Source organism: Thalassophryne amazonica, chromosome 2 (assembly GCF_902500255.1).
Source record: "Thalassophryne amazonica chromosome 2, fThaAma1.1, whole genome shotgun sequence".
In the NCBI taxonomy this organism is placed as follows: Eukaryota; Metazoa; Chordata; class Actinopteri; order Batrachoidiformes; family Batrachoididae; genus Thalassophryne; species Thalassophryne amazonica.
The window spans coordinates 140,554,788-140,567,608 of NC_047104.1; the positions used below are offsets into that span (position 1 = coordinate 140,554,788).

The window sequence follows — 12,821 nt, forward strand, 5'->3', positions numbered from 1 at the left end:
TTGCTGATGAGTGGGCGAGTTGGTGAAACATCATTAAGAGAGTACGCTGTACATGTCTGCAACGGAGAGAGAAAAACCGCTCTGCAGCCCACTGCTACCCAGACTGCTTGTTGCCACGGTAACTGGCTGCAGAAATTCATGTTGTGCAATTGCTGGGTTTGCCTAACACCTGGTGTGTGTTTTCCCCCTAGTCTGTGACCCGTTCTTTACCTGGATGTTACGACTAAATGGGATGACCCTGTGGCTCCGAGCACACAAAGCTGAACAAACCCAGCCTGAACCGTCAGGGTGGCGCTAACACAGGCTGCAACAAGGACATTGCATCGTGACTCATCATCCTGTGGGCTGCAAATCCTCCAAAGTACAATCACGTCACTACCATGCAATTCTTTTAATTGCACAAAGAGACATACACGGCTAAACTGTGGAAACGAGTCACGAGCACTGGTGTGTTGCAGCAAACGTGTTTATTAGCAGCCGCTTACCGCGCAGCAATCAGTTTAGTTTACTGTGACACACACACACAAAACACTGATGTGGGGAGAAAAATAATATAATCACCCCCGAGCCCAAGCAAAAAAAAAAAAAAAAAAAAAAAAGTTTCATACATGGCAGATGATGTCACAGGTTAAAAGTCATTAAGTTTAACCAAGTCATCAGGTTTGCCGACACGCCGCGGGGTGCAGGTTAATACATTCTGTTGAATAATTCCATAATGAAAACAAACGACCGCACATTTTAAAGTTAATCAAGTCCAATTACAGCACGACAGATGAATAATGGAACATGTTTTAAATACTAGTACAGTTCATTCCTTCATTTTCTATTCCATCTTATTCCAATTAAAAGGTCTCGGGGGAGCTGCAGCCTATCCCAGTGGACACTGGGCGAGAGGCGGAGTTACTTCCTGGACAGGCCGTCTGTCCGTTACAGGACCACTTGTACACAGCATGCAAGAAAAAAAAAATTACTGCTGAACTTCAGAACATCCTTTGTTAGTAATAATCAGTCAACCTCACTTTGCTGCAGCTCAACAATCCCAACTACAAAGTGTTCAGATTATTACCTTCAGATTAGTATCAATCAGCATGTTAGAGAGAAATGAGCGCCGGTGACATCTGATTTGTGTCGTGTGTCATCAGCTCAGGATTCCCCTCGAGTGCTCGCTCTGACAGGAGCCTCTTACACACTGCACCTCCTCCAACCTCAACAGCTCCGTCTCTGGATTTCAACAAACGCAACAATTTCCACACTTGTCAAATTAAATTAAATTGTGATGTCATTGGCACTGCAGCTCAGCGGCACAGAGGAAGGGCAGAGGGGGTGATGTAAGGAAGCACTTCATTAGTGTATTGTCTGCACGCGGCGTGTGTCCTCACACTCCTCACCCCTCCCACTCCATGCTCGGACTCTCCTCGTCTTCTCGCTCTTCATCATCAGAGTTTGCCGACACTTTCTTCATCCTCATCATGGCAGCTCTGATGCTGCGCTCCAGCTCGTTCTCTCCGCCACTCTGCACGTCAGTGCGTGCTGGCACCACCTACACACACACACACACTTACGCCTGCATCTGACCCAAACATGGTCCATACACTGGTGCAAGTGCACAGTGACACCTCATATTTTTTGCAAACCCAAATCAGAAAAAGCTGGTATGATATGGAAAATGCAAATCATGCCCCCCCAACAGTGATTCTTACATCCATTCCTGCCTTTTAGTCCTTCAACACAGTACAAACAAAAACTGAGACAGAGGCAATTTAAATTTAGGGCTAGTAATGAATGTGGTTTAAAAAAAAGTGAAAAATAAAATAATGACGCATGTACGAAGGTTTGATGCACACATCTGGGATTCATCAACATATTTGTATCTAAATGTTGTTGTTGTTGTTTGTACTCTAAACAAATTTAGAATCTCCTCAGACCATGCATACGCACAAGTGATGAAGGCCTGATAGTCCTAGAAAATTTTAAAACCAGTGCAATCAGTCAATTTAAAAAACCTTTAATTGATTTCATTTTGTGATTAATCACATTTAATCTCATATGTAGTTGTTTTTGAAAATATCTGAAAACACTCAATCGTTGAACTTTTGAGATGTTGACCATTAAATATCAAACACATGAAAATGTAGAAGGAAGACAAAGTGATTTGGCACAAAATGACCCCTTAAATAATTATCTTACTGTATTTATTAACCTGTTTATGCCCAGATTTTTTTGTTTTATAAGTTGAAAACGTTGCATTAGTACTTTTGAGATTTTTTTTTTACTGTGAGTAGAAAATGACAGTGATAAACTTCAGCAACAATTGTTGCCAGTGGAGCAAAACAGGTTAAGATAATTTCATTTTCAAATCTGCTCACTGAGCCAAAAAAAAAAAGTGGATGAAAAACATGATGAATCAAACCTGTCTTCACTGTTTTAAGCCTGTAAGAGCTCCGTTTGGCTGTGTTTAATTAACGTCCCTTAAAGCCTAACCTGCATTTTTGTGCAAAACGTGCGCTAGTTTACTCTCACACTGATATCAATTACAGTTATTAAAGCAATCTGCTTTTGAAAGAAAAGTATTTAACAGGTATTTCACTTATGTGTTGAGCAGCAAGAAACTTTAAGGGTACTATCTCAATGGGCTGAGACAACGTGTGAACAGCTTTTACGAGGGAATTCACTTAATTTAGTGCGACTTTTAGTGGCTGTTGCTTGTGTCGCACATCGGCAATCGCATGCTGCATGAATCTGTCTACTCCTTCAATGCTGGAGGAGCGTGGAATCATCAACAAGATGGTGCGGGGGGTTGGGGAGTCACTCTGCAGCTGCGTGCCAGCTATCGGTGAGCGCATCGCCATCATGCAAACCATTTATAATAATAATATTATTATTATTATCATCATCATTATTAACTTATTATTTATTTTATTACTATTATTCAGTGTGTTTTTCTCTGTGCCTACAGTCTAGGGTATTTCCACAGCTTCTTTTCACATAATAACAGCACATTATAGCAGTATAACAGCAGCTCACAGCCATCCTGACCACTTTGTTCACAAATGTGCCATTTCAATGACATACCAATTGAATATTTGTTGATCGCTCTTGTCTTCTGTCACAAATTTACATCTCCAACTACTCTCCAACAGTGGAATCCCAGTGAGTTAGCACCCTAACAAAGCTGAAATGAGCGCTGTGGGCGTTCTGATAGCATTATTTCTTCCATTGGCACGTTTATGAAAACAAAAGTAACGTCAAAACAAAACTGATTAAAGTGTGATTGAAATTTAATGATTTTGAAATGTTATAGGTGCTATAATTAATTGCCAAAATCTAAATTAAGGTGTTACTCTGACAGCCATAGTTTTAACCAAGTATACAAACAAACTATTCCTTTTCATCCTCATCGTTTACTGACAACTAAAATCTTAAACTAAAACAGTTGAGTTAGTTTACAGTGGAGTATATGAGACCGTTCATATTGCAATGTTTTGGGTTTCTGGCTTTTTAATATAGGTATCATATCGGCTCCTCCCCCCAAAAAATCTGTATCGGTCGGACTCGAACTGAAATCTGTTCATGTCCTTTTGAGATATCCTTCTCATGATCTGACAGATGTATGGCAATAAACACTTTACCTCCTCAGCAAAGGAAACAAGCATCCTTTTTTTTTTTCCAGTGTCGTCTTGTCACAGTCAGACTCTGTGTGGTACGTGGACTGAAAGTGTTTGAGAAGGTCTGGTGTATGACCATTATTCTGTGAGGAATGTCTCACCTTCTTCAGGGTGACTCCCTGTCGGATGGCGGACATCAGGCTGCTCCTCACATCATGAGGAGATGATGCTGGCACGGGAGCCGGAACCTTTCGAAGCTGAATCTGTCCACGGTGCAATGAGGCTAAAACTTCATCCATTGTTCCTAATGTAAGGATGAAGCAAAACATTTTACAGCCACAGAACAAACCAGCCTGAAAACCATTCATACGGAGTTTGTCTCATCTTAATGCACCGATTTCACAGAATTTTTCACAAAATACAGTAGTGTTCAGAATAATAGTAGTGCTATGTGACTAAAAAGATTAATCCAGGTTTTGAGTATATTTCTTATTGTTACATGGGAAACAAGGTACCAGTAGATTCAGTAGATTCTCACAAATCCAACAAGACCAAGCATTCATGATATGCACACTCTTAAGGCTATGAAATTGGGCTATTAGTAAAAAAAAAGTAGAAAAGGGGGTGTTCACAATAATAGTAACATCTGCTGTTGACGCTACAAACTCAAAACTATTATGTTCAAACTGCTTTTTTAGCAATCCTGTGAATCACTAAACTAGTATTTAGTGGTATAACCACAGTTTTTCATGATTTCTTCACATCTGCGAGGCATTAATTTTGTTGGTTTGGAACCAAGATTTTGTTGGTTTACTAGTGTGCTTGAGGTCATTGTCTTGTTGAAACACCCATTTCAAGGGCATGTCCTCTTCAGCATAAGGCAACATGACCTCTTCAAGTGTTTTGACATATCCAAACTTATCCATGATACCTGGTATGCGATATATAGGCCCAACACCATAGTAGGAGAAACATGCCCATATCATGATGCTTGCACCACCATGCTTTACTGTCTTCACTGTGAACTGTGGCTTGAATTCAAAGTTTGGGGGTCGTCTCACAAACTGTCTGTGGCCCTTGGACCCAAAAATTACAGTTTTACTCTCACCAGTCCACAAAATATTCCTCAATTTCTCTTTAGGCCAGCTGATGTGTTCTTTGGCAAATTGTAACCTCTTCTGCACATGTCTTTTATTTAACAGAGGGACTTTGCGGGGGATTCTTGCAAATAAATCAGCTTCACACAGGCATCTTCTAACTGTCACAGCACTTACAGGTAACTCCAGACTGTCTTTGATCATCCTGGAGCTGATCAATGGGTGAGCCTTTGCCATTCTGGTTACTGGTGCCACACTACTATTATTGTGAACTCCCCCTTTTCTACTTTTCTTTTACTAATAGCCCAAATTCATAGCCTTAAGAGTGTGCATATCATGAATGCTTGGTCTTGTTGGATTTGTGAGAATCTACTGGTACCTTGTTTCCCATGTTACAATAAGAAATATACTCAAAACCTGGATTAATCTTTTTAGTCACATAGCACTACTATTATTCTGAACACTACTGTAAGCTTTATTACGCATCCAAATCAGTCATTTAACTCTCACTGAAGCAGTGAAATATTGTCAGTAGAGAGAACACCAACTTCACATCAGTGCACAATGTAATTATGGTCTGAAATGACCTGGATCTTACAAATGCTTGGAAAAAGCAAATTGTATGAGACTCAACCTCAGAGGACACAAGAGAACCATAACTGAGGTAATGTCTCCCCTGGCATCACAGGCAAGTTAGGAAATGAGGACAGAACAGCCTGTACGGACAGACGCAAACAACCCCCCCTCTCCCCACCCCATCTGTGTTGTGTGTTTGCTCATCCACTGGCAGAAACAAGGAAGAGTGGAGACAGTTTTGCTCCGGTCACACATTTGATGGGTCTAAGAATTCTGTTGCGGTTCAACATCACAACAACAAATGAATCATAGATCTCTGGTTGGGTTGAGGAAAAAAAAAATAACAGCTTGGTGTTTACGACAGAAACATAAACACGAGGAGCGCCGAATGATGCATTCTGATCTCACCTATGTTTTGTTTGAGCGTGTTCTTGGCTGGAAAAGGAGCATCCTCTTTTTCACTGAGTGGCATCGGTGCATCCTGGGAGCGCGGCAAAGCACGGATGGGTGGGAGAGGTAACGGAGGGGGAGGGGGTGGTGGTGGAGGAGGTGGAGGGGGGCAGGTTGGTGGAGAATAGATGTGGACAGGGATGTCTTTGGGCTTGTGAGGCTGCTGTTTCTTGAGTGTTTTAGCAGAGCTGCTTGCAGGACGGGCGGAGGGCCGGTCAGGAGACAAAGAGGGATCCAGGCTGATGATGGACAGTGGCTGAGACGGACACAAAAGCTCTGAAGAAGACTTCTTAGACTGAGGAGTCTTAATGTATTGACCCGGTCGCTTCTGTGAGACAGAGAGGCACAAAATGAGGCTTTAGAAATAAAACGGAATAAAGGACACTGTGTTGACCAGTGTTCAGAACAAGAATAGAAACTAAACGGCTGAAAACTGGAGGTAGAGCAAGTTCAGATTAAACTGAAATGACATAAGTAATGTGCATAAACCAAACACACACACACACACACAAACATACGCAAACTAGAGTTAATCCAAAGTATTTCATAGTGGCAAAGAAAACAGGTTAAAAACTGAATTTTGCTCTACTAAGGGGAAAAAAATAAAATAAATTTGATCAAACAATATGTGTCAGTTGGAATGTCTCCTTTATAATTTAAGGCACTTAAAAATTAAGTTACCAGCTTAATTGTGTTTTTATTTAGTGTTAGACTTTCAGAGGGTCAACAATTTAGATGTACCAAGCTCAAGTCCCTTTAAACAGCAGGGAATACCTCAGTGCATCTGGAAAGTATTCACAGCGCTTCACTTTTTCCACATTTTGTTATGTTACAGCCTTATTCCAAAATTAAGCAAATTAAGTTTTTATACTCAAAATTCTACTCACAACACCCTATAATGACAACATGAAGTTTTTTTTTATTTATTTATTTTTTTACTTTTTTCAAATTTAATAAAAATTAAAAACTAATAAATCACATGTACATAAGTATTTACACCCTTGGCTCAATAATTTATTGATGCTCCTTTGACAGTAATTGTAAATGGCAGATAAATTATACACTTTATTAATGTTCTCATATACTACTGTTTATCCATTTAATTTTGTATCAGACAATGTGGCCTTGCTTATGTTTGGCTGTGCTTTTATTTTGAAGAGCATGTGATCTTGCTTTGTTTGCTGTCCTTTTATTTTGAAGAGCATGTGATCTTGCTTTACCATTCGCTGTCCAGCCAGCGCTTCTGACAGAATCAAAGGTGATCACAAACCCAAACACAGCAAATGAGTCAGCGCTTCTGTCTTTGTGCGCTCTGCCCACTGCTGTAGGGAAGCGTCATTTACCATCAATCAATCAATCAATTTTATTTATATAGCGCCAAATCACAACAAACAGTTGCCCCAAGGCGCTTTATATTGTAAGGCAAGGCCATACAATAATTATGGAAAAACCCCAACGGTCAAAACGACCCCCTGTGAGCAAGCACTTGGCGACAGTGGAAAGGAAAAACTCCCTTTTAACAGGAAGAAACCTCCAGCAGAACCAGGCTCAGGGAGGGGCAGTCTTCTGCTGGGACTGGTTGGGGCTGAGGGAGAGAACCAGGAAAAAGACATGCTGTGGAGGGGAGCAGAGATCAATCACTAATGATTAAATGTAGAGTGGTGCATACAGAGCAAAAGCAGAAAGAAACACTCAGTGCATCATGGGAACCCCCCAGCAGTCTAAGTCTATAGCAGCATAACTAAGGGATGGTTCAGGGTCACCTGATCCAGCCCTAACTATAAGCTTTAGCAAAAAGGAAAGTTTTAAGCCTAATCTTAAAAGTAGAGAGGGTGTCTGTCTCCCTGATCTGAATTGGGAGCTGGTTCCACAGGAGAGGAGCCTGAAAGCTGAAGGCTCTGCCTCCCATTCTACTCTTACAAACCCTAAGAACTACAAGTAAGCCTGCAGTCTGAGAGCGAAGCGCTCTATTGGGGTGATATGGTACTATGAGGTCCCTAAGATAAGATGGGACCTGATTATTCAAAACCTTATAAGTAAGAAGAAGAATTTTAAATTCTATTCTAGAATTAACAGGAAGCCAATGAAGAGAGGCCAATATGGGTGAGATATGCTCTCTCCTTCTAGTCCCCGTTAGTACTCTAGCTGCAGCATTTTGAATTAACTGAAGGCTTTTCAGGGAACTTTTAGGACAACCTGATAATAATGAATTACAATAGTCCAGCCTAGAGGAAATAAATGCATGAATTAGTTTTTCAGCATCACTCTGAGACAAGACCTTTCTAATTTTAGAGATATTGCATAAATGCAAAAAAGCAGTCCTACATATTTGTTTAATATGCGCATTGAATGACATATCCTGATCAAAAATGACTCCAAGATTTCTCACAGTATTACTAGAGGTCAGGGTAATGCCATCCAGAGTAAGGATCTGGTTAGACACCATGTTTCTAAGATTTGTGGGGCCAAGTACAATAGCTTCAGTTTTATCTGAGTTTATAAGCAGGAAATTAGAGGTCATCCATGTCTTTATGTCTGTAAGACAATCCTGCAGTTTAGCTAATTGGTGTGTGTCCTCTGGCTTCAGTGCCTTTAATACCTATGGCATGCTCTAATCTCTGTAATAAAATTTTATGGTCAACAGTATCAAAAGCAGCACTGAGGTCTAACAGAACAAGCACAGAGATGAGTCCACTGAGGCCATAAGAAGATCATTTGTAACCTTCACTAACTGTTGGGAAAGTGTAGGAACACGGACCCACAACAGGAGGCGCAAATGAACGGACAATGGAGAAAGTCAAATCACAAAGTTTTACTGTTGTGAATTCACACAACAAACACAACAGATTACAAATACAGCAGTAACCGAATTCCAAAGGTGTCGTGTGGGCAGGCTCGACGATAGGAGACGTCTGTCCGAGTCGAACCGGAACCACCCGATTTCCTCTGCCACCGAACCCCGGGGATACTGGAGCCACCAAGTCCCGAACCCCAGGTGGCCACTGCCTCCGCTCGTCGGATCCGGTACTGCTGGCAAGGAACAGAAACAGTCAGGTGTGGGTGCGGCTGCACCCAGCAACACACAGGGTGGAAACACCACCTCCACCTCTTGTCAGGAAAATACAGGTGAGTGTAGGAATGTGAGTACTTATCCAAAATACAGTCTCCTGCTGTCTTTTCTCTTTCTGTGTAAAGGCAAAATGTATTTAATGGTCAAAAGATAATCCGTTAGGCTGGATACGTTACCTCCTTGGTAGAGCGATATCTCGGCAATGAGGTGGAGATGCCGTCCTGCTGATATACCTCCCTGTTGATTGATATCAGCTGTCTCGTCTCAGGTGATGGGTGACAGCTGTCACCCTGGCTGCTCCTGTGAGGCGGCAGCGCCCTCTGGTGCCTGGAGCCCGCACTCCAGACAGGGCGCCCTCTGGTGGTGGTGGGCCAGCAGTACCTCCTCTTCAGCGGCCCACACAACACTAATGCTGTTTCTGTACTATGATGAATTCTAAAACCTGACTGAAACTCTTCAAATAGACCATTCCTCTGCAGATGCTCAGTTAGCTGTTTTACAACTACCCTTTCAAGAATTTTTGAGAGAAAAGGAAGGTTGGAGATTGGCCTATAATTAGCTAAGATAGCTGGTCAAGTGATGGCTTTTTAAGTAATGGTTTAATTACTGCCACCTTAAAAGCCTGTGGTACATAGCCAACTAATAAGATAGATTGATCATATTTAAGATCGAAGCATTAAATAATGGTAGGGCTTCCTTGAGCAGCCTGGTAGGAATGGGGTCTAATAGACATGTTGATGGTTTGGATGAAGTAACTAATGAAAATAACTCAGACAGAACAATCGGAGAGAAAGAGTCTAACCAAATACCGGCATCACTGAAAGCAGCCAAAGATAACGATACGTCTTTGGGATGGTTATGAGTAATTTTTTCTCTAATAGTTAAAATTTTATTAGCAAAGAAAGTCATGAAGTCATTACTAGTTAATGTTAAAGGAATACTCGGCTCAATAGAGCTCTGACTCTTTGTCAGCCTGGCTACAGTGCTGAAAAGAAACCTGGGGTTGTTCTTATTTTCTTCAATTAGTGATGAGTAGTAAGATGTCCTAGCTTTATGGAGGGCTTTTTTATAGAGCAACAGACTGTTTTTCCAGGCTAAGTGAAGATCTTCTAAATTAGTGAGACGCCATTTCCTCTCCAACTTACGGGTCATCTGCTTTAAGCTGCGAGTTTGTGAGTTATACCACAGAGTCAGGCACTTCTGATTTAAAGCTCTCTTTTTCAGAGGAGCTACAGCATCCAAAGTTGTCTTCAATGAGGATGTAAAACTATTGACGAGATACTCTATCTCACTTACAGAGTTTAGGTAGCTACTCTGCACTGTGTTGGTATATGGCATTAGAGAACATAAAGAAGGAATCATATCCTTAAACCTAGTTACAGTGCTTTCTGAAAGACTTCTAGTGTAATGAAACGTATTCCCCACTGCTGGGTAGTCCATCAGAGTAAATGTAAATGTTATTAAGAAATGATCAGACAGAAGGGAGTTTTCAGGGAATACTGTTAAGTCTTCAATTTCCATACCATAAGTCAGAACAAGATCTAAGATATGATTAAAGTGGTGGGTGGACTCATTTACATTTTGAGCAAAGCCAATTGAGTCTAATAATAGATTAAATGCAGTGTTGAGGCTGTCATTCTCAGCATCTGTGTGGATGTTAAAATCGCCCACTATAATTATCTTATCTGAGCTAAGCACTAAGTCAGACAAAAGGTCTGAAAATTCACAGAGAAACTCACAGTAACGACCAGGTGGACGATAGATAATAACAAATAAAACTGGTTTTTGGGACTTCCAATTTGGATGGACAAGACTAAGAGTCAAGCTTTCAAATGAATTAAAGCTCTGTCTGGGTTTTTGATTAATTAATAAGCTGGAATGGAAGATTGCTGCTAATCCTCCGCCCCGGCCAATGCTACGAGCATTCTGACAGTTAGTGTGACTCGGGGGTGTTGACTCATTTAAACATATTCATCCTGCTGTAACCAGGTTTCTGTAAGGCAGAATAAATCAATATGTTGATCAATTATTATATCATTTACCAACAGGGACTTAGAAGAGAGAGACCTAATGTTTAATAGACCACATTTAACTGTTTTAGTCTGTGGTGTAGTTGAAGGTGCTATATTATTTTTTCTTTTTGAATTTTTATGCTTAAATAAATTTTTGCTGGTTATTGGTGGTCTGGGAGCAGGCACCGTCTTTACGGGGATGGGGTAATGAGGGGATAGCAGGGGGAGAGAAGCTGCAGAGAGGTGTGTAAGACTACAACTCTGCTTCCTGGTCCCAACCCTGGATAGTCACGGGTGGGATGGATGCCGTCTCTCCTAACAAGACCAGGTTTTCCCCAGAAGCTTTGCCAATTATCTATGAAGCCCACCTCATTTTTTGGACACCACTCAGACAGCCAGCAATTCAAGGAGAACATGCGGCTAAACATGTCACTCCCGGTCCGACTGGGGAGGGGCCCAGAGAAAACTGCAGAGTCCGACATTGTTTTTGCAAAGTTACACACCGATTCAATGTTAATTTTAGTGACCTCCGATTGGCGTAACCGGGTGTCATTACTGCCGACGTGAATTACAATCTTACCAAATTTACGCTTAGCCTTAGCCAGCAGTTTCAAATTTCCTTCAATGTCACCTGCTCTGGCCCCCGGAAGACAATTGACTATGGTTGCTGGTGTCGCTAACTTCACATTTCTCAAAACAGAGTCGCCAATAACCAGAGTTTGATCCTCGGCGGGTGTGTCGTCGAGTGGGGAAAAACGGTTAGAAATGTGAACGGGTTGGCGGTGTACACGGGGCTTCTGTTTAGGACTACGCTTCCTCCTCACAGTCACCCAGTCGGCCTGCTTTCCCGGCTGCTCGGGATCTGCCAGAGGGAAACTAACGGCGGCTAAGCTACCTTGGTCCGCACCGATTACAGGGGCCTGGCTAGCTGTAGAATTTTCCACGGTGCAGAGCCGAGTCTCCAATTCGCCCAGCCTGGCCTCCAAAGCTACGAATAAGATACACTTATTACAAGTACCATTACTGCTAAAGGAGGCCGAGGAATAACTAAACATTTCACACCCAGAGCAGAAAAGTGCGGGAGAGACAGGAGAAGCCACCATGCTAAGCCGGCTAAGAGCTAGTAGCTGCGCTAAGCTAGCGGATTCCTAAAAACACACAAAGTAAATAATGTGTAAATAATTTAGAGGTGATTCAGCAGAGGAAGTGCTTTAGTTAAGGCACATGAAGATTACACTGTGAAACAAATCGTTATCTAGTTAACTAGATCAATCTAACTGCACAGATTAAACAGCTAACAGATACAGCAAAACACCGCTGTGCTCCGGAACAGGAAGTGATACAATACCGCAGTGAGAGCCAACCACCATGACAGCATACAGTGGCCCAGCCATGAGGCAGACATCTTGAAGAGGAAAGCAGGTTTGACTTATGGTTTTGATTTATAAATCAAATTAATCCGGATAGAATAACTACATTAATGTCAACTCTTAAAATGTAAAAAGTGAAAATATAACACATACCTGTTAATTTTAAAATAATGCACTAATTCTGAAGATTTGAACATTAACACACAGATGCCCAAAGGGATTATGAGTAAACTGAGCATCTGCTCATATTGATTGGCTGACTAATTAATTCTATGTGAAAACCAACACAAGCGAATGTAATGTGTGTGTTGGTGTTTACAAATAAATGTGCTTTGGTAAAATATGTAATTTTTTTCATTTGTTTAAAAAAAGGCATTTGCAAAACCGAAAAGTCTGTTACGTTGTGATTCAGGTCAACAACCGTGTGATATAAACGGACGCCAGTAGATGGCAGTGTTCTTTGCATTTTGACCCGGTTATATCACACGGTTGTCTACCTGAATCACAACTTGACAGACTTTTTTTTCAAACTGAAAGCCCTCTGCTCAGCGGAGGAACGTAATCAATTACAGCAAGACATTCAAGCAAAGCCTGATGCTTTAAGACTCCAGTATGAACTTATTCTATGTAACAGCAACACC

At 41.4% G+C, this 12,821-nt stretch overlaps 1 protein-coding gene across 1 annotated transcript in view; it reads right to left on the reverse strand.

The window, feature by feature from the left end:
• Positions 1-1,182: 1,182 nt before the first annotated feature.
• The window catches only part of LOC117531747 (WASP homolog-associated protein with actin, membranes and microtubules), a 56,005-nt gene continuing 44,366 nt past the window's right edge, over positions 1,183-12,821 (reverse strand). The window contains exons 9-11 of the mRNA XM_034194870.1: positions 5,687-6,056; positions 3,767-3,909; positions 1,183-1,540 (exon numbers count right to left, since the gene is read on the reverse strand). Coding sequence (XP_034050761.1) covers positions 1,385-1,540; positions 3,767-3,909; positions 5,687-6,056 — 669 coding nt within the window. The 3' untranslated portion in view covers positions 1,183-1,384. The remainder of the gene's footprint in view (positions 1,541-3,766; positions 3,910-5,686; positions 6,057-12,821) is intronic.